Source organism: Chiloscyllium plagiosum, unplaced genomic scaffold, assembly GCF_037043375.1.
Source record: "Chiloscyllium plagiosum isolate Xiang-an unplaced genomic scaffold, Cpla_swu_hap1 HiC_scaffold_15, whole genome shotgun sequence".
Taxonomy (NCBI): domain Eukaryota; kingdom Metazoa; phylum Chordata; class Chondrichthyes; order Orectolobiformes; family Hemiscylliidae; genus Chiloscyllium; species Chiloscyllium plagiosum.
Genome location: NW_028270153.1, coordinates 16,036,659 through 16,062,978, shown reverse-complemented (window position 1 = coordinate 16,062,978; position 26,320 = coordinate 16,036,659). Strand labels below are relative to the sequence as shown.

At 41.2% G+C, this 26,320-nt stretch overlaps 1 protein-coding gene across 1 annotated transcript; it reads left to right on the top strand.

Annotated features, from left to right (window-relative positions):
• Positions 1-1,511: 1,511 nt before the first annotated feature.
• rab5if (RAB5 interacting factor) lies at positions 1,512-23,440 on the top strand. Its single transcript, XM_043710743.2, has 4 exons — positions 1,512-1,713; positions 16,794-16,897; positions 18,251-18,380; positions 20,247-23,440. The coding sequence occupies exons 1-4, from the start codon at positions 1,612-1,614 to the stop codon at positions 20,286-20,288; spliced, it is 378 nt and encodes a 125-aa protein (XP_043566678.2). The 5' UTR covers positions 1,512-1,611; the 3' UTR covers positions 20,289-23,440.
• The last annotated feature ends 2,880 nt before the right edge of the window (positions 23,441-26,320 follow it).

The following is a 26,320-nucleotide window of genomic DNA, read 5'->3' as shown; positions in this document are numbered from 1 at the left end:
TCACACAGCAAATTGAAGGACTTTTAAAACAAAAACAAAAATAGTCACAGAACCTCAATAGGTCCAGCAGCATATATGGAGAGAAAACAAGATCAATGTTTCGGGTCCAATGACTATTCTTCGGAACATAAGCATTTTTTAACATTTTTTCACAGGATTTGATGTCCCTGGCAAGATCAGTGTTTGCTGCCCTTCCATATTTCCCTTGATCTGATTTGTTTAATTGTCTATTTCAAAGGGCAGTTAAGAGTCAAGCACAATGCTGTCCATTTGGAGTTGTGTGTAAGCCAGAGTAAGTAAGGCCAACACATTTCCTTCTGTGAAAGACATTAGTGAATTGGATGGGTTGTTGCAACAACAATGGCTGAACATTGACAAAGGAATTTAACCCTGATGAGTATTAGGTGATACATTTTGGGAGGACTATAAAGGCAAGGAAGTACAAATATTTACTACAGTAGGTCCCCAAGAAGTACAGAGGATCAGAGGGACCTTGGTGTGCACATCCATAGATCCTTGAAGGCAACAGGACAGAGTAGATAAAGTGGTTAAGAAGGTATATGGGATACCTGTCTTTATTAGTCAAGGCACTGAATACAAGAGCAAGGAGTGAGGACGTCCTCGTGGGTCTGCTCCTGGGCCTGGCCAAACTGGCCATAAACAGGTCCAGGGAGCGGGCCGTGGAGAGGGTTGTTAGGGCCCACTGCCTGCTCCTCTTCCCCAGTTGTTAAGAGCCCGGGTGTCTCTGGAGAAGGAGCACGCGGTGTCCACCAACACCCTGGAGTTGTTCAGGGAGAGGTGGGCACCGCAGGGAGTGGAGTGCATCATTTCCCCCTCCAATTCTATATTGATTTAATCCCTGCCCTCCCATTCACTGTTTGACCACACAGCATTGCCCTTTGATGTGAAGGGCACTGCTTGTCACTGTCCACCTGGCTGTTTCCTTTCTTCCTGGTGGTGGAAACTGAATTAAAAAAGGAAAAAAGAAATAGAAGAGCAAGGAGGTTATGATCGAGTTGTATGTAACATTAGTTAGACCGCAGCTGGAGTACTGTGAGCATTTCTAATTGTAACACTGTAGGAAGGATCGGTGCTGAGGAAGGGTCACTGGACCTGAAACGTTATTTTACTTTAGAATAAATGGATAGTTGATGTCCAGCAGGAACACGATGGGCCAAAGGGTCTCTCTGTGTGCTGTTTGAAAAAAAACTCTGCGATATAACGATGGCTTCAAGATCACCACAGTTGAGACTGATTGCAGACTCATGAACTGAATTTAAATCATTTGAACCCATGTCCGACCTGCGGAGAAAGTAGAAAAGCTGCTCCTGCCGTCGGTAGAGGCGGCGAGGCCGCTGTCACGTGATCACTGCTGCCTTCCACCTCCCTCCCCGCGACAAAATGGCGGCTCCTAGCGGCGGGGGCGCGGCCTCCGAGCATGCCGGGACGCTGGAGGACCCGCGGGGCGCGCGTGCGCGGTGCTGGGGTCCCCCGCAGCTATCGGCGTGTGTGGCAGAGTGCGGCACTGCCCCCGGGGCTGGGAGCGAGGGGAGAACGGGAGACAGAGAGCGAGGAGGAGCAGCCGCCGCCACCGCCGGTGGTGACAGGAGAATGAGTGGGGGCAAGTCGTCCAGAGAGCACCTGGCCAATGGCGGCGTGAAAGTGTCCGTCTGGAGTAAAGTGCTGAAGAGTAACGCGGCCTGGGAGGATAAGGTTAGAGCCGGGTGGGTGAAAGGATTGAGCAGGGAGACAGACGGAGTGGGTCTGGTCCCCGGCCTGGGGAGTGGCACCAGGCCCCAGCCCCCAGTCCCAGTGAGAGAGTCTGACTGACACAGGGGCAGTGACTGTGTCAACCATTCCCGTGGAAAATCTCCACACTCGGAAAATCTTCTGGGGCTGCAGAGTTAACCCACTTGCAAGCTCGGGCTGTGTCTGCAAAGTGAAAGGAGGTGTAGGGGTGGGAGAGAAGGGAGGATTATTTACCCCGCCCCGACGCCCAACACTGGGGTACCTCAAGAGATTTGTCACTTGTTTGTGTATAGGCTCAAGTGCAAATTTTGTGGCGGTGTATTAAGAACAATGTGCCAGTGATAACATGTTGGACTGTCACCCGGTGTCGTTTGACTTCTGACTTTGTCCATCCCAGTCCAACACCGGCACCTCCACATCTGTGGTAGCGAAGGCTGAGCAGATCTGTCTGACATGATTTTTATTTTGGTCACTGAGAGGGATTGGAAGCATGGGATCTCATTTATACTAAGATGTGTGCAATTTTTTTTTTGTTTAATTTAAATAGTCAGTAATCAAATATTGATTGGAGGGGGATGCAGTGGGGTAGTGGAAATGTCATTGGATCACTAATATTAAAACTCTGGGCACGTCAATTTGATTACCACCATGACAGATTGTGCAAAATTTGAATTCAGTAAATTCCGGAATAAAAATGGAAATTAATTAATTAATGGAAACCAATCTTAATAGTTATAAAAACTCACCCAGTTATTAATGTCCTTGAGACAAGGAAATTCGCCTTCCATAATGGTCTAGCCCACATGACTTCAGACCCTCAGCAATGTAGTTGATGATTAACTGCTGTCAGTAATAAATGCGGGTCTATTGAGCAATGCCCACATCCCATGAACCAGTAAAAAATAACTGCACCATCTTAAACATTCACTTCCTTCACCAGTAATGCATTGTGGCAACAGTGTGCAAGATGCATGACAAGTGAATGCAAACTCCACACAGCCATTCTCCCCATGTCTGTACGGGTTTCCTCCGGGTGCTCCGGTTTCCTCCCATTGTCCAGGGATGTGTAGGTTAGGGGATTAGCCTTGAGAAATATAGGGTTACAGGGAAAAGGTAGGGCTTGGGTCTGGGTGGTGGCTGTTTGGAGGGTCAGTGTGGACTCAATGGGCCAAATGGCCTGCTTCCACTCTGTGGGGATTCTAAAAACGACTTACTAAGGCTTTATAGACAGTACCTTGAAAGCCTGTGACATCTGCCACTTAAAAGGACAAGGGCAGCAGACACATAGGAACTTGACCATTTCCAAGCCACACACCATCTGACTTAGAACTGTATCACCATTTCTTCATGGTTGCTGATCAAAATCCTAGAACATCTTGCCTAAAAGCACTGTGGTATACTGGCACCCACACTGATGTCCACATGTCACAGAAAATTTAAAAAGTGATATTGCAGAATGTTTGTGCCATCTGTCAAGTACAATGCTATCTTGATGAAATTGGAAACCATTTTTAAGAAAATTGTGTGTACCAGATGGGTGCTCTGATTTTTTTTTTCAGGGCAAGGTTGAATGTAGTGAAGGTATATGGGTCTAAAAAGAAAGAAGGTTGCATCTCAACTCTTTGACTTAAAGTCATAGAGGTAATCAGCATGGAAACAGACCCTTCGGTCTAACTCATCCATGCTGACCAGATATCCTATATAAATCTAGTCCCATTTGCCAGTGTTTGGCCTTCTAAATCCTTCCTATTCATCTATCCATTCAGATGCCTTTTAAATGTTGTAATCGTACCAGCCTCCTCCACTTCATCTTGCAGCTCATTCCATACACGCACCACCCTCTGCATGAAAATGTTGCCCCTTAGTTCCCTTTTATATTTTACCCCTCTCACCTTAAACCTAAGCTCTCTAGTTTTGGATTCCCCCACCCCCGGGAAAGACCTGGCCTGTATACCCTGTCCATGTTCCTCATGATTTTATAAACCTCAGCCTCCAATGCTCCAGGGAAAATAGCCCTAGCCTATTTAGCTTCCAACCCTGGCAACTTCCTTGTAAATCTTTTCTAAACCCTTTCATGTTTTGCAACATCCTTCCTATATGTGAGAGACCAGAATTGCACTCAATACTTCAAAAGTGGTCGAACCAATGCCCTGTACAGCTGCAACATGACCTCCCAACTCCTGACCAATAAAGTTGATCATGTAAATGGAGCAATGCAATGTTTTCAGAGTTATTTCATCGGATTATGAGGACAGATGGTTTTAAGATTGTGTAAAATTAAGTCATGCAATGAAAGTCGCCATTTAGTGTTGTGAAAAATTTATGTCTATTTTTATGATTCTGGTTATGCAAGTTGACTTGCATTTTAGTTTTTACTTTCTGATAGTCATAGTATCATAGACATAACAGCATGGAAACAGACTTTTCAGTTGAACCAGTCCCTGCCGACCATAATCCCAAACTGAACTAGTCCCATCTGCCTGCAGTTGACCCATATCTCTCCAAATATTTCTTGTTCATGTACTTATCGGAATGTCTTTTAAACATTGTAACTGTATCCATATCCATCACTTTCTGTGGAAGTTCATTCCACACATGAACCATTCTGTAAAAAAAAAAGCAAACATTTTTTAAACATTTCTCCTCTCACCTTAAAAATTTGCCCCCTAGTAGGGGTTGAGGGGTGATCTTATAGTGATTTATAAAATTATGAGGGGTGTAGATAAGGTGAATACAGGCATCTTTTCCCAAGGGTGATAGATTTATAGACTCGGGGGCATAATTTTAAAGTGAGGAGAAAAATTTTACAGCCATGAAGGGCAGTTTTTTTTACACAGTGGTTCATATGTGGAATAAACTTCCAGAGGAAGTGGTGGATGTGGGTACAGTTACAACATTTAAAAGACATTTGGATAAATATGTGAATAGGAAAGTTCTGACTTTGTGTATAGGCTCAAGTGCAAGCGGTTGAGACTAGTTTAGTTTGGGATTCTGGTCACGTGGACTGAAGGGTCTGTTCCCGTGCTGAATTGACTTTATAAATTGCCTACCTTAGGGAAAAGACACCTGTCATTCACCTTATGTATACCCCACATGATTTTATAAACCTCTATAAGGTCACCTCTCAGCTTCCGACACATCAGTGAAACATGTCCCAGCCTCTCCTTGCAACTCACCCTCCATTCCTAGTAACATCCTGGTAAATGTTTTCTGAACTCTCTCCAGCTTAATATCTTTCCTATAACAAGAATTGATTTCAATCAGTTACTGATATCAGTTGTACTGAAGTGATTAGATTTTAATTGGAGATCCAGTTTGTTGACATAACCTGGAGTCTTGATGAAAGATTCTGACCTGAAACTGCTCCTCTGCTGCTGTTTGACCTGCTATGCTTTTTCTCGCTCCACACTTTTTCCACTCTTGACTTTCCAGCATCTGCTGTCCTCACTATCTCCAAATAACCTGCATTACATTTGATTTGATAAGTTATAAGATGCATGACGTTTCCTTTTCAAATAGTATTAAGTAGATGGAAAGGATTTTATGAAATATGTGTATGTTGTGTAGGAAATTCTGAATTTGGGCATTTTTACTATTGAATACAAAGTTTCCCAGGTTATGTCAGTGTTTTTCTATTCATCTTGTAACATTATTGTATTTTAGAGTTGGCAAAATAAATACGTTACAAAATTCAGATCTTGTGGTATCCATAACGCATTGGAGAAAATTCTGAAGGAGAGAATTGATCTTTACTTGGAGAAACATGATTTTATCAGGTGTAGATTATATGGCTTTGTCTGAGGGTGGTCATGCCTAACAAATTTAATGGATATCTCCTCAAAATTCTGTGTAGGTAGTGCAGTTGATGTCATTTTTGTGGATTTCAACAATTCTTTGTCAAGATCGCACATGGGAGATGATAAACAAGATAAAAGCACATGAGATCTAGGGTAATTTGTTGACTTCAACCCTTGTTTTAGTGGTGGGATAGGTGGTGATGATAGAGGACTGCTTATGTCACTGGAGGTCGGTGTTCCACAGGGATCAGGCCTAGATTCCTTTATTGCTTTTGAAAGAAATGTGAGGAGACTAAGTTTGTGGATGACACAAAGTTGACTGGTTGTTTGACAGTGACGATGGAAAGCCTTTGGAGGATAAAGGTGGATTGATCAGTGGCAGATAGAATTTAACCCTGAAACGTGTAAAGCGAAGCACCTTGAAAGAAGGAACAAGAGAAGGAAATAAAGAATGGTAGGACACTGAAGCACAGAGGGATCTTGGGATGCTTGTTCGCAGATCGCTGAAGATGCAAGACAGGCTAACAGGGTAATTGAAAAGGCGTACTGATGTTTGCCTTTATCAGACGTGTCATAGTTTATAAGAGCAGGGAGGTAATGTTAGAGGGTTAGGCCACAGCTGGAGTACTGTGTGTAGTTCTGGTCACTGCGCACAGGCGGGGACGCAGAGGAGATCCACCAGGACGTTGTTTATGATGGAGCAATTTAACAATGAAGAGAAGCTGGGTTACCTCGGGTTGTTTTCTTTAGGGCAGAGAAGGTTGAGTGAGGGCCTGATTGCAGTCATAGTCATACTGCATAGAAACAAGTCCTTTGGCAAACCACGTCTATGCCGACCAACAAATGGCAAACTACATTAATTCCATTTAATAGAAACATATATTTGTATAAGGTCGAGGGCACAGGCAAGGTGAATAGAAAGCACTTTAAGGGTCAATAAAATGGGGCACAATTTTAAGGGAGAGGCAGGTGGTTTAGAAAAGATTTAAGAAAAATGTCTTTTACCCAGAGAGTTGTGGGAATGAATCTGGAACACCCTCCCTGGGAGGGTAGTTGAGGCAAAAAGCCTCCCAACACTTAAAGCATCTTGGATGTGCACTTGAAATGTTACAACATTTCCACACTGTATGGAATCTAATCTAATCTAATGATGCAAGGCTAGGGCCAAATGCTGGAAAATGGTGTTAGTACAGATTTAGAGTAGTTTTTTTTAGTGCAGATTCAATGGGCAGAAGGGCCTCTTCTGTACTATATGATTCTATGATATCACTCTTCTTTACAGAGAAGAAACATGTCTTTTATCTGGATCCTGAGATTCACTTTCCCCTCTGGCTAGCTTCTGTTTTTGTTACGTTTTTTGGCCTATTTAAACTAATGATCCTAAAGACTTTTTGACAACAAAATGCCACAATCCTGCTCCAAACAAAAGACAGTATTATAGTACCAGCATTAATTTGCTGGCCCATAGGTGAAAACATCAGTGTAATACCACTGACTCCAGGATCTCTTTAGCTCAGTTTCATGACAAAATAGCTTTACTGAACTATTGTTTTTTTAAATTATGGGCACCACTCTTTAGGAGTGATGTTGGGGTTTTTCAGAGGCTATAGACTTAATATACTGAAGTAATTTACTCACTATCATTTTATTAATGTGGATGGATTGAGAAGCTGGGTTGTTGCTAGAGCAGTGAAGATTACAAAGAGATAAAGCCTCTGATAAGGTTCTGCATAGTAGACTGTTAGTGAAGTTATAACACTCGCGATTCAGGGAGAGCTTGCTGGTCGGATACAAAATTGGCTTGATGGTAAGAGATGGTAATGGCAGAGAGTTGTTTTTCAGACTGGAGGCCTGTTACCAGCGGTGTCCCACCGGGATCGGTATTGGACCCACTGTTTGTCATTTATTTAAACAATTTGGTTGAGAATTTGAGGTTTTTGGACAGTGAAGAAGGTGATCTAAGATCTTAATCAATTGGAGCCAATGGCAGAGGAGTGTCAGGTGCATTAGTCAGGGGTAAATATAGGGTAGGGGAATGTGTCTGGGCGGGTCACACTTCGGAGAGTTGCTAGGCCAATGGACCTGTTTCCACACTGTAGGGAATCTAATCTAATCTAATCAAGAATGGCAGATGGAGTTTGATTTGCATAAATGCGCGGTGTTGCGTTTTGGTAAGATGAACAAGGCTTATGCAGTTAATGGTAGGGCCCTGGGGAGTGTTGTTGAACAGAGAGACCTAGGGGTACAGATACATAGTTCTTTGAAAGTTGAGTCACAGGTTGGTAAAGAAGGTGTTTGGCACGCTTGTCTTCATTGCTCAGAGTGGAAGGATTGGGGCATCATGTGGTTGTACAGGATGTTGGTGAGGCCACTTTTAGAGCACTGTATACACTTCTGGTCACCCTACTATAGAAAGGATATTAAATTGGAGAGGGTGCAGAAAAAGTTTATGACGATGTTACTGGGACTGGAGGGTTTGAGTTATAAGGAGAGGCTGGATAGACTGGGATTTTTTTTCACTGTAGTGAGGAGGTTGAGGGGCGACCTTAGGTTTATAAAATCATGAGGGCATAGATAAAAGGAATATCAAAGTCTTTTCCTAAAGGTAGGAGTGTTCAAAAGTGGAGCATATCATTTTAAGGTGAGGGGATAATGATTTAAAAGGGACCTGAGGGGCAACATTTTCAGAGGTTCGTATGTGAAATGAACTGCCAGAGGACGTGGTGGATGCAGATGCAGTTACAACATTTAGTAAAATGTTTAGACAGGTATTTGATAGGAATGTTTTAGAGGGATATGGGTCAAACACAGGCAAATGGGACTAATTTAGGTTGGGACACTTGGTCAGCATAGACAAATTGGACCAAAGGCTCTGTTTCCATGCTGTTTGAGTCTAGAAGATGAGAAACAGTTGTCTATTTCAGATGGTTAGTAATAGAATCAGAACGCATGTTTTTTTAAATGCAGTATCGCATGCAAAATTTGTCCTCTTCTACTTAAATTTCCAGGCAGTTGGTTCTCATGAGAACTCCAACATTGGAATTGATTGGAGGGGAGTCAAAATTAATCGTGTGGAAAAGTACAGCAGGTCAGCTATAAAATCCAAGGAGCAGGAGGGTCAACGTTTTGGGCATAAGCCCTTCATTAGTAATGTGGAAGGGAAAGGGGGCTGAGGGATAGATAAGAGGGTGATGCAGGGGCCCGAAACATCGACTCTGCTGTTCCACAAATGCTGCCTGACCTGTTGTGCTTTTTCAGCCCACACTTTTGACTCTGACTCTCCAGCATCTGCAGTCCTCACTTTCTCCATTGGTTGGAGGGGAGTCCTTCTCTCACTTTAAATATGGTGTTTATTACCTTAGTTGTGAAGATAACTTGCAGATTGTTTGGTGGTTTCTGATGGAACTCTGTCTCTGCATCGTAGTTATTACTGTTATTTTATAAGCATCCAACAAAATGGTGACTACTTCATCTGACTTGTACAATTTCAGTATCCTTTTAGCAGGAGAGAATGTGTTGATTACAAATTCTGTATTGTCATTTAACATCTTGAGACACAGCCAGCCTAATTTATTTGAGGGCACCATCATAATTCAATGAAAGCTCAATGGAATCCATTCACGTTCATCTAACACATTGAATTTTGCTGTTTCTTTTGACCATGGTGAAATAGAATGATGGGAATGCTATAATTCTTTTGTTGATGGACCATCCTTGAACAAAGAATTGTGTGAATTCCTTGGATGGCAGTGAATGTCCAAATTTAATTAGGTATTTGCTTGAGCTTCAGGACTATCTTGAGTTCAAAATGCCAGTAGTTCCATGTTTTGTAGCAGTAATTTTAATAGCCTGCTGTTTTCAAGGCTTTACATTATTGAATGCAACTTCGTCATGTACTGGAACATGAGAGAAACAAGTTACGATTATCTGCACTGAGCTATCTGAAAGGACAGTGACAGCAGACTCAGTGGTGGCTTTAAAAGAGAGTTGGATAAATACTTAAACAGGAGAAATACATTTTGCAGAATCATGGGGAAATAGTCAGACAATGAATATAATTGAATACCTGCTTCAAAGTGCTAACAGAGCTGCCAGTTTGTTCCCTGTGTCATTATCAATCAGTGGTTCTAAGTGCGTAACGGTGCCATAATCTTACCAGGCGATAGGGCTGCTCTCTCTTTAGATAGAGACAACTGGTAGTGGTTTAACCTGAGGGTCACCATGCTTCAGGTGAGGGGAGGAGTTGAGAAGCATGTCCTTTGTGGTAACCTCAGCCAATGCAGGAATTGAACTCTCGCTGTTTGCATCACTCTGCACCGCAATCTGACTATCCAGCCAATTGAGCTAACTGGCCCTCGTTTCTAAGTGTTGTTGGTGAAGTATCCAGGCCCACTTTTCAATTTTTGGCAGCTGTGTCTTGAAAGGTCTGGCAGTCAGTGCTGGGGATTCCCTCCCTAAAGCTCAGCACCCTGTCTTCACTTTTAAGATGTTTCTTTAAGATCATTCTCCTCGTATAAGCAGTTGTTCCTTGCCCTGATATCACTTTGTGATTTGGTCTCATGTTTTGTCTGATTACACCCAGTGAAGTGCCTTGTGACATTTTACTGTGTGAGAGGGACGATTTAAGTGCAATTTGCCATAAGCAAGAGCACGAAAAATTTTTGAATATCATTTAAAAGGATAGAAATAAGTAAGTTAGCTTGCTGAGCTTGATGGTTTGTTTTCAGACGTTTCATCACCATACTTGGTAACATCATCAGCGTGAGTCTCCGGTGAAGTGCTGGTGGTATGTCCCGCATAGGATCTAAATTGATGTTTTATCAATGGAGTTCTGGTTAGAATGCCTTGGCTCTAAGAATTCTCATGCGTGTCTTTGTTTCACCTGTCCTAGGATGTGTGTGTTGTCCCAGTCAAAGTGGTGCCCTTCTTTGTCTGTATGTATAGAAACTAGCGATAGTGGGTCATGTCTTTGGAGGCCAGTGGTGTTCATGTATCCTGGTGGCAAGTTTCCTGCTAGTTTGTCCAATGTAGAGTTTTTTTTTTACAGTACTTGCATGGTATCTTGTAAATGACGTTAGTTTTGCTGGTGGTATCTGTTGGATCCTTTAGGTTTATTAGTCACTGTTAAAGTGTGTGGGTGGGTTTGTAGGCTACCATAATGCCAAGAGGTCTGAGTAGTCTGGAAGTCATTTCTGATATGTCTTTGATGTAAGGTAATGTGGCTATAGTTTTTGGTTTTATTGTGTCTGCTTGTTTGGGTTTGTTTCTGAGGAATCGGCTGAGCAGAAGATATCTAATAATGGTTAAAGAATATTACATAGGGTGACACTAAGAATTTTGCCTTTGCAATCCAAACACTTGTCAACTTTAATGGCAGTAAAGTTTTCAACTTTAAAGAAAAATAACTTTTTGAAAACTGTTTTGTACCTTAGAAGTAAAAGAAACAGTTAAATAAGCACATTGGTTTATTTTTAAGCTTGTATTTGCTGCCACTGAAACTGCACAGAATGCATTCGCCACCCACTATCAGTGAGATACCTAGATCAGTAAATATAAGCAATAAAATTAGGGTTTCCAGTGTTTTAAAATAAGTCAAATCCTGGGATTGCAATTTGTTCGCTTAAAGCACTAGCCTACCATACGTCAAACTCCCCAATGCCTTCCTCCTGCTCCCCTCTCTGCTGCCTCACTGCTCACTATTGTGAGGAGAAAGGTGGCAAGAGGAGGGAGGACGTGAGGAATCGAGAGCAGCACGACCAGGGAGTCATAGAGTCTTAGAGATGTACAGCATGGAAACAGACCCTTCGGTCCAACCCATCCATGCCGACCAGATATCCCAACTCAATCTAGTCCCACCAGCCAGCACCCAGCCTGAATCCCTCCAAACCCTTCCTATTCATATACCCATCCAAATGCCTCTTAAATGTTGCAATTGTACCAGCCTCCACCATTTCCTCTGGCAGCTCATTCCACACACGTACCACCCTCTGCATGAAAAAGTTGCCCCTTAGGTCTCTTTTATATCTTTCCCCTCTCACCCTAAACATATGCCCTCTAGTTCTGGACTCCCCGACCCCAGGGAAAAGACTTTGTCTATTTATCCTATCCATGCCCCTCATAATTTTGTAAACCTCTAAGGTCACCCCTCAGCCTCTGACGCTCCAGGGAAAACAGCCCCAGCCTGTTCAGCCTCTCCCTGTAGCTCAGATCCTCCAACCCTGGCAACATCCTTGTAAATCTTTTCTGAACCCTTTCAAGTTTCACAACATCTTTCCGATAGGAAGGAGACCAGAATTGCACGCAATATTCCAACAGTGGCCTAACCAATGTCCTGTACAGCCGCAACATGACCTCCCAACTCCTGTACTCAATACTCTGACCAATAAAGGAAAGCACACCAAACGCCGCCTTCACTATCCTATCTACCTGCGACTCCACTTTCAAGGAGCTATGAACCTGCACTCCAAGGTCTCTTTGTTCAGCAAAACTCTCAAGGACCTTACCATTAAGTGTATAAGTCCTGCTAAGATTTGCTTTCCCAAAATGCAGCACCTCGCATTTATCGGAATTAAACTCCATCTGCCACTTCTCAGCCCATTGGCCCATCTGGTCCAGATCCTGTTGTAATCTGAGGTAACCCTCTTCACTGTCCACTACACCTCCAATTTTGGTGTCATCTGCAAACTTACTCACTGTACCTCTTATGCTCGCATCCAAATCACTTATGTAAATGACAAAAAGTAGAGGACCCAGCACTGATCCTTGTGGCACTCCACTGGTCACAGGCCTCCAGTCTGAAAAACAATCCTCCACCACCACCCTCTGTCTTCTACCTTTGAGCCAGTTCTGTATCCAAATGGCTAGTTCTCCCTGTATTCCATGAGATCTAACCTTGCTAATCAGTCTCCCATGGGGAACCTTGTCGAACACCTTACTGAAGTCCATATAGATCACATCTCCTGCTCTGCCCTCATCAGTCTTTGTTACTTTTTCAAAAAACTCAATCAAGTTTGTGAGACATGATTTCCCACGCACAAAGCCATGTTGACTATCCTGAATCGGTCCTTGCCTTTCCGAATACATGTACATCCTGTCCCTCAGGATTCCCTCCAACAACATGCCCACCACCGAGGTCAGGCTCACCGGTCTATAGTTCCCTGGCTTGTCTTTACTGCCCTTCTTAAACAGTGGCACCACGTTTGCCAACCTCAGTCTTCTGGCACCTCACCTGTGACTATCAATGATACAAATATCTCAGCAAGAGGCCCAGCAATCACTTCTCTAAGTTCCCATAGTGTTCTCGGGTACACCTGATCAGGTCCTGGGGGTTTATCCACCTTTAACCATTTCAAGACGTCCAGCACGTCCTCCTCTGTAATCTGGACATTTTGCAAAATGTTACCATCTGTTTCCCTACAGTCTATATCTTCCATATCCTTTTCCACAGTAAATACTGATGCAAAATATTCATTTAATATCTTCCCCATTTTCTGTGGCTCCACACAAAGGCCGCCTTGCTGATCTTTGAGGGGCTCTATTCTCTTCCTAGTTACCCTTTTGTCCTTAATATATTTGTAAAACCCCTTTGGATTCTCCTTAATTCTATTTGCCAAAGCTATCTCATGTCCCCGTTTTGCCCTCCTGATTTCCCTCTTAAGTATACACCTACTTGCTTTATATCTTCTAAGGATTCACTCAATCTATCCTGTCTATACCTGACATATGCTTCCTTCTTTTTCTTAACCAAACTCTCAATTTCTTTAGTCATCCAGCATTCCCCATACCTACCAGACTTCCCTTTCACCCTGACAGGAATATACTTTCTCTGGATTCTTATCTAATTTCTGAAGGCTTCCCATTTTCCAGCCGTCCCTTTACCTGCGAACCTCTGCCTCCAATCTGCTTTTGAAAGTTCTTGCCTAATACCGTCAAAATTGTCCTTTCTCCAATTTAGAACTTCAACTTTTAGATCTGGTCTATTCTTTTCCATCACTATTTTAAAACAAATAGAATTATGGTCGCTGGCCCCAAAGTGCTCCCCCACTGACACCTCAGTCACCTGCCCTGCTTTATTTCCCAAGAGTAGGTCAGGTTTTGCACCTTCTGTAGTAGGTACATCCACATACTGAATCAGAAAATTGTCTTGTACACACATAAGAAATTCCTCTCCATCTAAACCTTGAACACTATGGCAGTCCCAATCTATGTTTGGAAAGTTAAAATCCCCTACCATAACTACCCTATTATTCTGACAGATAGTTGAGACCTCCATACAAGTTTGTTTCTCAATTTCCCTCTGACTATTAGGGGGTCTATAATACAATCTCAATAAGGTGATCATCCCTTTCTTATTTCTCAGGTCCACCCAAATAACTTCCCGGGATGTATTTCCGGGAATATCCTCCCTTAGCACAGCTGTAATGCTATCCCTTATCAAAAATGCCACTCCCCTTCCTCTTTTGCCTCCCTTTCTATCCTTCCTGTAGCATTTGTATCCTGGAACATTAAGCTGCCAGTCCTGTCCATCCCTGAGCCATGTTTCCGTAATTGCTATGATATCCCAGTCCCATGTCCCTAACCATGCCCTGAGTTCATCTGCCCCTTGCATTGAAATAAGTGCAGTTTAATTTATTAGTCCTACCTTGTCCCTGCCTGCCCTGACTGTTTGACTCTCTTCTGTTCTCAACTGTACCAGTCTCTGATCTCTTTCCTCACCATCTCCCTGGGTCTCACCCCCCCACCTGACTAGTTTAAATCTTCCCAAGCAGTTCTAGCAAATTTCCCTGCCAGTATATTAGTCCCCTTCCAATTTAGGTGCAATCCGTCCTGCTTGTTCAGGTCACTTCTACCCCAAAAGAGATTCTAATGATCCAAAAATGTGAATCCTTTCCCCCATACACCAGCTCCTCAGCCATGCATTCATCTGCTCTACCCTCCTATTCCTGCCCTCACTAGCTCGTAGCACTGGGAGTAATCCAGATATTACTACCCTTGAGGACCTCCTCTTTAAATTTCTGCCTAACTCTCTGTAATCTCCCTTCAGAGTCTCAACCTTTTCCCTTCCAATGTGGACAATGACCTCCTGCTGGCCCCTCTCCCACATAAGAACATTCTGCATCCTCTCTGAGACATCCTTGATCCTGGCACCAGGGAAACCACACCCATTCTGCTTTTTCTCTTCTGGCCACAGAAACGGCTGTCTGTACCTCTGACTACAGAATCCCCTAACACAATTGATCTCTTGGAAACCGACATACCCCTCGTTGCATTAGAGCCAGTCTCAATATCAGAAACATAGCTGTTTGTGCTACGTTCCCCTGAGAATCCATCACCCCCCTACATTTTCCAAAACAGCATACCTGTTTGTAATGGGTATATCCACAAAAGACTCCTGCTTTAGCTGCCTACCTCTCTTACCCTTCCTGGAGTTAACCCATCTATGTGACTGTATCTGAGACATTTCCCCCCTTTCTATAACTGGCATCCATCACATGCTGTTGCAAATTCTTCATTGCTTCTATCTGTCTCTCCAACCGATCCACTCGATCTGATAAGATTCGCATCCAACAGCATTTATGGCAGATATAATCCGCAGTGACCCTTAAACTCTCTTTAAACTCCCACATCTGACAAGAAGTACATATAAAGGTAACGAGCCAAGTGCAGAGACAAAGGCTGAGCAAGGCACGCATTGTGTGGAACAGGTGAATGGGTATCTCTCTAGAGGAGTGTGAAACCGTCAAGTAGATACCAATTCATGTATTGGATTGGACAGGGTTAACACCACAATCAGATTACCTTTCAAATTTGACCTAGTTTTCTGACTGTACTAATCATGGATTCAGCATTATTATGTGGGCTGGTAACACTCCATGAAGTGTGTCATTTTGTCTAATATCTCCTTATGTGACTCAGTGCCATACTTTGTTTTCTCAAACCTCTGGAGCATTTTATTGAGTATATGCAATTTGAACACAGGTTGTTGATTATAATATAAAGGAAAACGATCCCACTTGATTCTTTTGTACGTCCCGAAAGCAGTGAAATACAAAAGCTTGCTAATATTTTATGTAACATGCAGCTATGGTCACTCAAATTCAAATTTTAAGTTAAAAATAATCTGGTAAAACTTGTCAAAAGAGCAGAACAGTACTTCTACAGCAGGAATTTGTCCTCTCAGCGATTCCAGTTAAGCTTCACTTTGTGCGATGTGCGAAGAACAATGCAGGCACACGACAATCTGAAATTGGAAAGTAACTTTTACAGTTTGTTGATCTCGAAAGAGAAGTAAAAAATAGGAATGAGGTTAAGCCACTTGATCCCTTGAGCATACTTTGTTATTCAACAAGATCGCAAATGATTGACCTCAGCTATGCCTTCCCACGCTATCAAACAATGTCAACTTCCAAATGAATATACTAAATGACTGAACATCCACAGCTTTGTGCAGAATTTAATACCATAGCTTTACAACCTTTCGAGTGAAGCAATTTCTCCTTACCTCAGTCCTAAATGACTGTTCCCTTTAATCCAAAACTACTCCTGATTCATTGCTTCAACATCTCTAGGGCTTTGGAAGAGTTGTCTCATGCCTGCAAACCCATAAGGGCCAACGTTTACTGAAAGCTGTAAATTCAAATGAAGTGACGGAAACATGTGGCGCACATCAGTTATATATCATGCACTATACATAATGTATACATACACACTATACATAATAGCCTGTTTTTGCCATCACAAACACAGAATTGTTCTTAATAAGTGTTCATATATTATCGAAAAGGTAAATTCTGACATTGCTACTTAAAAAGCTGGTGTTTCCAATGGTGAAATAGGGCTTTGTTCTAGGAAGGAGAGAGATTGCCCGGGCTGCAGTCTAGTAATAACCATGGAAAATAGGCGGGTTTGGGCAAAATTGATTTGGCAGCAATGTCCACCATGATCGATCAATCTCATCCATTCTCCATGTTTAGTAGATTGTAACATATAGTCAGACAAACCAAAGAGATGTTTATCTATCCTATACTGATGCACTTGCACCTCCAATCATTATATTATGCACATTCAGATAAAATTTCATTACTATATCATTTATGATTTGTCAATTTTAATCAAAATAGTTTTAAATTGAAGCATATGGAATTGTTAGCTGATAAATGTTAATCGTTTTTACAAGTTGCTTTCTTTATGAAAATGGTGGACTACAAATTGTGCCAAAGTTAATTGAATTTCTCCTCCTCCTTACAGGATGAGTTTCTAGATGTGATCTATTGGTTTCGACAATTAATTGCAATTTTTTTAGGAGTTATCTGGGGCGTTGTTCCACTTAAAGGATTCTTGGGAATAGCAATGTAAGTTCATGTTATGTTCCTTTTTATTAATAAAATGCGAGTAAAATGTTTACCTTTGAAGGCAGTTTTACCTTACGAAGTTATAATTCATCTCCATCCTTATTAAATTACTTTACATTGTGGGGTTTAATGAAAAAGACCTATTTCCTAATCCATCTCCTCTTTGAAAAAAGCTCTTTTAAGTCAACCATATGACGCGCCCCCCCCCCCCAACCAGTTGGAAAGTAAGCAGATGATTAACTGTGATGCTGTTCTAATTAAAACTATAAGAAATAGAACAGGAATACGTTGTTCAGCCCCTGAGGCTGTTCAATAGCATCATGGCTGATTTGACAATCCTCATATCCACTTTCCAGTCCTTTTCCCTTTAACCCTTGATTCCTGGCTGATCCAAGAAACTATTTCAGTCGTAAATACTCTCAATGGCTTTGCTCCCACACACTCTGTGGCAAGGACTTGCAAAGTCACTCGATCCTCTGAGAGAAGAAATTCCGCCTCATCTCAGTCTTAAATTGGTCCTTTTATTCTGAGACTATGCCCTCCGGTCCTAAACTGTCTCATGAGGGAAAACATCTGCTCATCATTTACTATCAAGCCCCTTAAGAATCCTATACATTTCAATGAGATCCCCTCTCATTCCACTACAAGTTACCAGCCTGAAAAAGAGCCCTTATCTCAACTTGCTGTTTCCTGCTCATTAACTAATTCTCTGTCCATACCAATATACTACCTCCAACACCATGACTTAACTTTTGAGGTACCTTATCAAATGCCATCTGGAAGTCCAAATACAACAAATCTACTGGTTCCCCTGTATGCACTCTGGTTGAGACTTCCTTGAGAAATCCTCATAAATTAGTCAAGTGCAAATTCTCTTTCACAAAGCCATGCTGACTGCTTGTTTATATTACAACTTGCGAAATCTACTGCTATTACTTAATAATTGATTCCAGAATTTTTCCTAGAATGATATGTGTTCGACTAACTGACCTATAGTTAGCCACTTTGAGTCCTTCCCTTTTCTTTTAACCTTCCACGTCTATAGCTCTTTGTTTTGTCCTAGGAAGGAGAGAGATTGCCCAGACTGCAGTCTAGTAATAACCACTGAAAATGGGGGTGGCTGGGCAAGGTTGCAAATGGCAGCAATGTCCACCATGATTGATCGATCTCATCCACACTCCAGGTTGAGTATACTGTAGGATAGGGTTCCTGACTGTATTCCATTCTGAATCAGCGTCTTCGATGGGGTTAGTGATGATAGAGGTGGATCAGTGCAAGAGTGAGTAATATAAATACTTCCTTGTTGTCATGTTGAACAGACATTATTATAAATTCTGTGTTTTCTGCTTCTAGATTTTGTCTCATCAATGCTGGACTTTTGTACCTCTACTTTAGCAGCTTCCAGCAAGTAGATGAAGAGGAATATGGCGGAACCTGGGAGTTAACAAAAGAGGGATTCATGACATCTTTTGCGTTGTTTTTGGTAATTAGTTATTTCTGCGCTCAATGCAGGGAAATTCTGCCAATAACAATTTTTACACTGAGACATTTACAGATTTCCGTATTTCAGCTCAAACTGCACCCTTTTTAGAAACTTGAGTGTTGCTGCTCAATGTGTTTGTATTGGTGCCATTCTCTAACAGGTGTGAATTGTGTGGTTCCTTCTTTCTATGATGCAGCTAAAGGAAGTAGATTTGGATATGTTCTGATATTCTTGTGTCTCATTTATTTCACAATTCGTTTGATTTTTATTTTCTTGTCAACCTGTTCAGAGATGTGGTTACACTTGAACCCAGGTCTCCTGGTTCAGAGGGAGGATCACTAACAGTGCACCACAAGAACCTGGACATGTTCCAGATGATTAATAATAGAACCAGAAAGTTTTAAAGTATACATTATTTGGGAAATTACTATCACATGTGCAGTTGACAAGCTCAAGATTATTGAACAGCTTTAAGTAAATGAATCATTTAGTGTAAAGCTAAATTAGATTTGAAAAAAATTCAAAGTAGGCAGGAGGAATAACAATCAATAAGCTGCATGTTCCGGCAGTCAATGTCAATACAATTAAACAATGACAAAATGAATATGTTTTCTTTTGGACTTCAAGATGAAGTAGCCACTTCTGAATGTGATAAGTTAGCTATTTTTATGTTTATATCCAAAAACAAAGATTACGTATTATGCTCATTCTATGCATATGGGGCAGATTGTCATAGAATGCAGCGTTCAGTTTAATTTCTTAAAAAAGACTTAGTTATTTTAAATAGTTGAAAAGAGTTGGATTTGTTGTATCACCATAGAAGAAGTAACACTTGAGCTATACACCTCCTTTTGGCTGGCTTAGAATGGCTAGGAAAAGCTTTGAAGTAGAACCTCCTGAGGATGAATTATAGTTGGTTTGAGGTAGTTGCTGGGGGTGAGTTTTGTTTGGAATAACGAGGATGGTGCATAAAAACGTGGATCATGCAAAGTGAAAATAGCAATTACCTTGAAGCATTTTTTAAAAAATACGGCATCCATATTGCAATCGCATAGGATATCTTGGATGAATAAAAAAATTGGAACAAGGTGCACCACTTGATTAGAAACACAGAAACATACTTGGCTTGATTCTTTTGTTTGTGATATCTCTCCTTGCCCTGAATCAGAATATGGTGGGTTCAAAACTTGTTCCAGACTTTGAAGCACAACATTTAGGCTGGTGTTTCAGTGCAGTTCTGAAGGTGCAGAACTTAAAACAGTGTTTGTGTGCTGGAAGGTGCACCAATTGGGAACAAATCAGTTACGATTCTCTCAGGAATGAAATAGCCTGATAAAAGTTGAACTCTGGGCTGATGGATGAGACAAGTTGGTGCATGGATTATGCATGTTGGAAAATTGTTTTCACTTTTGAAATCAATTTGCAATGCAAGTCTACTCCTTTTAGGAGCTGAGAGGAGGGGAAACCTAAATGCTGGCTAAATTGGTTAAAACATTTTTTATTTAAGGTCTATTATCACTTATTTATATATTACCCAAATGTTGACCTGAATAATCTGATGCTGTGTGGATTATTTTAGTTGCATAGATCTGTCATAGCTTTTCTTAAAAAAAAAGTAACCTGTTTTTCTAAACAACCTGTTCAGGGATGTTGCACACCTCTGGAGTAGGTGGCACTTGAACCCAGGTCTCCCATTCCAGGGCTAGGGACTCTACGCCACAAGTGGGTCCCTTTGTTTTCCCCAAAGGTTACCACCGGCCAAAGTGGATTTGAACACAACAGATCCTAGTCATTCAGTGACAGTGCCATTAGAAACTATTTCCAGATGTAGCTTGATAACACTTCCTTTTTTTTTCCCCCTTCCAGGTGGTTTGGATAATTTTTTACACTGCAATTCACTTTGATTAAAGACCAAAAACAGCTGCCTAACCCTGTCAAGTTTTAAAATTACCGAAAGAGAGAAATTAAAACACTTTAACTGTGTTTACATCATAAAAACTGGCAATAGTTCAGAAGTGTTTTGTGCCATCAAATCACGGGACCTGTGATGAAACCTTGGGATATATTGCAGGAAGCAGTATTCCCACTGAGGCTGTTTTAATATCTGCAATAATGTATGGAACATCCCAGGAATCTTACAAGACATGGATCTCTGCATTAAGACTGTTTCAAGAGCTCCAGAAGCATCGAAGTCTGATGACAACCACATCAAAGTGCAGCTTTCCAGTGTCATACCCTCTAATGTTGGTACTCTTGTTGTTAGTATCTGTTTTAATTTAACAAATGTAAATGACTTGTAGAATTGGAGAAGAAACATTAATTTTTGACTTGTGCATCTTTCAGAGTTTGTATTTCAGTCTTTATAATGGAAAATGATTGCCCCTTGGGTGTTTTGTACCTGTTTTAAAAATCCAAGTATTCAGCCAGCATTTCAAAATTACACCCATCCAGTAAGGGCTGGTTTTGAGTTTCTCATCCTAACCCCTATTCTTGTCTTCCTCCTTTGTTTGTGTTTTGGTACAAATATATGTTGTCTGGTTAATGGATAGCTATCAAACACTTTATTTTTGGGGTACAGTGTTGTGAAAGCTTTACCTGTCCGGTAAATATCAGAGCATTGACCACCAGTAGAAGACCTCCTTATCTGTCCAGGCTGGTCCACATACTTGTAATACCTTTTTCAATTTAAAAAAAATTGAGTATCTTCCCAGGAGAGGTGGAAAAAAAATATAGATTTTAAAACATAGGCCAATTTTTGAGGAGAACATCTTGATAATTCCTCTCTAACCCTCCTACCAAATTGAAACTAATCCAGAAAATTGCTCTGACCCCTATTAATTTTTTCAGTTACCTCTTTTTTTTTTTTTGTAAGAGCTAACGTAACCACAACCAGAAGCAGGTGGAACTCTTGCTTGAAGAAATTTGATGAATTAGTGCCTCCTATTCGAGGAAGCAATTTGTTAAAGTTACAATATTCTCTGACAGAAAAAGTACTAAGACCTCATCTTTTCCATCTTAAAATTATGACCATTGGTTATTGCCAGTCCTTGATTTAGAATAAATTACAAACTGCCTAGCAACTTAGTCCTTGCACTTTATCGATCAAATTGTCCTCACATCTGTTCTCAAATGCTGGCAGCTCAGCATTCTTCTCTTGATAAATTTTATTTTAATATTTAGTGAAGTGCAAAGCTATATAAATGATACACCACAGTGGGAGCAGTCAATATGCAATATGAGTGACCTACTAGATTGTATTAATGCTGAAGGAGTGCAGTCTGTACTGCATGTGGAATTAGAGGTGATCTCAATTATTAAAATATTCTTTGCATAATCTTAAGATCAGAGCTATATGTCTCAGTGTTCAAATGCTGCTTCGCAACCTGATGCTATAGTTAATATTTTCATTGATGTGACCCACTTATGAAATCTGAGTCTTGACTTTTCTCTAATGTTTCATAATGTGCAGTCTGTTTCAAACTGACGGACTCTGAATTTTCAACAAGGCTCCTCATATCTTCTGGTCAGTTTGCTCATCACTCCAGCTGTGTACCAAGGTTCAAATGATCTGAAGATTTATTTTTTAAAGATTGATAAGGACGATGTGCCTTGGGAGCCTTTAGATAACTCAGTAGTGATTTCAGTACCCACTTTGAGCTGCTGTTGCTGATATAGTGCTGAAAAGATGGAAGAACAGAAACATTTTGGGCAATAGCAGAACTAAGGGCTATGGTTTGTGTTTTGTCCGTATTTGCTATTAATCTCGACTGTGGTAGCACTGCCAGATGCAGTGAGCAAGAGGTCAATGCTTCACCATGGATTTAATTTCAAACAGACTATAGAGCGCATTTACTCATCCCATTCATTTGGAGTTAGAACCACAGCAATGATATTTGTTTAAGTTGTATATGTTGGGTATATTTCAATGATTGTATGAAGTAAGACCCCTTTTTAGGGAGTAGAGGACAGCCACAGCCCTCAAAGCGATCAAACCTTCTGGTTCTGTATGTTGGAACCATGCTGCTCACTGCTGTGGAGACCTTGCAAAGATAAGGGAGTAAATACTCTAATTCAGTTTAACGATGCTCTTGCACGTTGTATCCTGTCTTGAGCATGGACATAGTGTAAATAACAAAATAAAAGTACAATTTACTTTGATTATATAATGCTATTCTGAACAATCCTCTTGGAAGCATTTTATAGTTGTCACAGTTTGGTTTACTGCCTTGAAACTAATGAATATCAAAGTATGCAAAGTATTTGTACAAAGATGTAACCTGAATGCAGTGGTTGTCTGATCTTTTATATTTTAATATGATTTCATACTGTGCAGTCTATGGCCTTGTCTCTTGAAGTGACAGCTTCTATTAGGTGGTGTCATTTCTGACTGAGTTAAAGTTTGTAGTTCACAAGGCAGCATTGAAGGTAACTATCTGGTCCAGGCTTAATGTCAAGATAATGCAGGCAGAATGATGAAGGTGCCACCCCATCTCTCAGATGTTATGAAACCAAAGTTTGACTGCTTGATCTAGTTGATGTAAAAGATCTAACGTCACAATTTGTTGAAGAACAGGGAGTCCCAGTGTCCTGACCAACATTCCTACCTCAGCCAACAGCACCACAACACAGTTACTAGATTTTTGAAATCTCATTTGCTGTTTCCAGCACTTTGTCCAGATTGGTTGTTACAAATGCCTGTGTAAAATTGTCCACATCAGACAAAAGATTTACTGGATGTCCGAAAAGTTTGAATATCCTAAAGGAATTCTCCTCTTTGTAACCCTGTCGTACAGATTTGCTCCCCATTGTCAGAATTCCAAGGAAACATTGAGTAGTCAGTTCTAAAGGTTATTGCATTTATCACACACCGAAATATTTTTAGTTCTAACAACCCAAATAAAGGGGAATGTTGCTTGAGGTGAGAGGAATAGAAGGAGCAGATGAGAAGTTCTTATATTTTAACAGAATGACAAGTCATTGCATTGGTAATATTGATTTAGGATGAAAGTTTGAATTGTATAAGTGCAGATTGACCATTAAAATCACTTCTGATGAGTGTGCTAATGTCATTTTAAGAGTTGTTTTTACTTTAATGCAAATGTTTTCTTGTGAAAACAAGAATATATCTGTTCAGCTAAATCTTACAGTAAGGTGGAACAGGCTTGATGGGCTGAGTGTCTTAGTCTTTGCTCCTAATTCATTTGTTTGCAAGTCTCCTAGGTTTTGTTGCTGAGTGATGCTGATGCAGCCTTCATCTATATCTGCTGTACAGGGGCTGAAGCTTCAATCATCTTCTCCTTTTGAACACTGAAGGGAAAATGTGTATTGAAATGTATTCATTTATGCCTTTGTTGTGGGCATAAATGAATTCAATCTCTTCACCAGATGACCTGAAAATTACAGTCTTAAAAATATTCGAGGAGAAAGTGAAGACTGCAGATGCTGGAGATCAGAGCTGGAAAAGCGCAGCAGGTCAGGCAGCATCCAAGGAACAGGAGAATCAATGTTTCGGGCATAAGCCCTGTGTTAGACTTGATTTTTACTTTCAGTAACACAAATTAGTACCATCAGGTTAAATTGAGCATATTTTTCTGAGCTGTCTGAGTGCATGCATTGTGTTTGTTTTTAAACAATGTTCTTCTAAATTAGTTGTTCTATGATAGTACTTTATACTCCAGCAAACCATCATGATGCTTAATTCAGAAAAAATGATGAGAAAACAACTGCAGTAGTAATGCAGAGCCAGAGCTAATGCTGGTGATATTGAAATCCAGTTACTAAATCTGCAATATAAAGATACAGTCAGAATCTGTATCACTGGTGCCCTTTAGACAAGGAAATCTGCCTTTCCTGGTTCAGCCTACATGTGACTCCAGGCCAGTAGTGATTTGGCTAAGTTCTGAGTGACCTCTGAGAAGGCCACAGCACATCACTTAGTTCCAAGAAAATGTGGATGGACACAGATGTTGGCCATTCTAGGAGTCCCCACATCCCATGGAAGAAGTACATAAATTGTTTACCCTTCCTGGGAGCTGAAATTGCATTAGAGTTAAGAAATCTATCGTTCTTTGATTATTTTCTTACCAGACCTGGTACATTGAAGCTACTGGGTTGAGATCGTATATTTTACCACCAGTTGTCTTGAGACTTTAAAATCATGTAGAATATTACAGCAAAGAGGAAGTCATTTATGCAGCTGTATCTGTCAGATTTTCGAAAGAGCCATCAATGATTCTCCTATTCTTGCTGCTTGGTTTTAACCCTACAAAATTTCCTTTTCAAATTGACATCAAACATATTTTTAAGGAACTATTGAATTTCTTTTCAATTGCCTCTATAATTGTAAAAGGAAATCTTGCTTCCCCTGGAATCTTCCTCAGAGTTATTTTACTGATTAGTAATCATCTTGCTGGTGGAAACAGGTTCTCCGCAATTCTCCAAACCCCAAGTACACAAACAAAGAAAATAGGAGCAAAGAAAACAGGACTCATCAAGTCCACTGCCATTCAACACGATCATGGCTGACCTTCCAGCTCAATGCTATACTCCTGCTCTCTCCTCTTACCCCTGGCACCTTTAAGTTCCAGAAATAGAGTCATAGAGATGTGCAGCATGGAAGCAGACCCTTTGGTCCAACCCGTCCATGCTGACCAGATATCCCAACCCAACTTAGTCCCACCTGCCAGCACCTGGCCCATATCCCTCCAAACCCTTCCTATTCATATACCCATCTAAATGCCTCTTAAATGTTGCAATTGTACAAGCCTCCACCACATCCTCTGGCAGTTCATTCCATGCACGTACTACTCTCTGCGTGAAAAGGTTGCCCCTTAGGTCTCTTTTATATCTTTCCCCTCTCACCCTAAACATATGCCCTCTAGTTCTGGAAAAGACTTTGTCTATTTATCCTATCCATGCCCCTCATAATTTTGTAAACCTCTATAAGGTCACCCCTCAGCCTCCAATGCTCCAGGGAAAACAGCCCCAGCCTGTTCAGCCTCTCCCTGTAGCTCAAATCCTCCAACCCTGGCAACATCCTTGTAAATCTTTCTGAACCCTTTCAAGTTTCACAACATCTTTCCAATAGGAAGGAGACCAGAATTGCATGCAATATTCCAACAGTGGCCTAACCAATGTCCTATACAGCCGCAACATGACCTACCAACTCCTGTACTCAGTACTCTGACCAATAAAGGAAAGCATACCAAACGCCGCCTTCACTATCCTATCTACCTGTGACTCCACTTTCAAGGAGCTATGAACCTGCACTCCAAGGTCTCTTTGTTCAGCAACCCTCCCTAGGACCTTACCATTAAGTGTATAAGTCCTGCTAAGATTTGCTTTCCCAAAATGCAGCACCTCGCATTTATCTGGATTAAACTCCATCTGCCACTTCTCAGCCCATTGGCCCATCTGATCAAGATTTTGTTGTAATCTGAGGTAACCCTCTTCGCTGTCCACTACACCTCCAATTTTGGTGTCATCTACAAACTTACTAACTGTACTTCTTATGCTCGCATCCAAATCATTTATGTAAATGACAAAAAGTAGAGGGCCCAGCACCGATCCTTGTGGCACTCCACTGTCACAGGCCTCCAGTCTGAAAAACAACCCTCCACCACCCTATGTACCTTTGAGCCAGTTCTGCATCCAAATGGCTAGTTCTCCCTGTATTCTGTGAGATCTAACCTTGCTAATAAGTCTCCCATGGGGAAACTTATTGAATGCCTTACTGAAGTCCACATCGATCACATCTCCTGCTCTGTCCTCATCAGTCTTTGTTACTTCTGCAAAAAAACTCAAGTTTGTGAGACATGATTTCCCACGCACAAAGCCATGTTGACTATCTCTAATCAGTCCTTGCCTTTCCAAATACAAGTACATCCTGTCCCTCAGGATTCCCTCCAACAACTTGCCCACCACCGAAGTCAGGCTCACCG

What these genes read in the sequence shown, in the direction of transcription:
- rab5if (XM_043710743.2), top strand. Translation starts at nt 1,612, where the DNA reads ATGAGTGGGGGCAAGTCGTCCAGAGAGCACCTGGCCAATGGCGGCGTG. An exon ending in GGATTCTTGGGAATAGCAAT is followed by an intron (nt 16,898 to 18,250) that starts GTAAGTTCATGT and finishes TTCTGCTTCTAG; the next exon opens with ATTTTGTCTCATCAATGCTG. An exon ending in CATCTTTTGCGTTGTTTTTG is followed by an intron (nt 18,381 to 20,246) that starts GTAATTAGTTAT and finishes TCCCCCTTCCAG; the next exon opens with GTGGTTTGGATAATTTTTTA.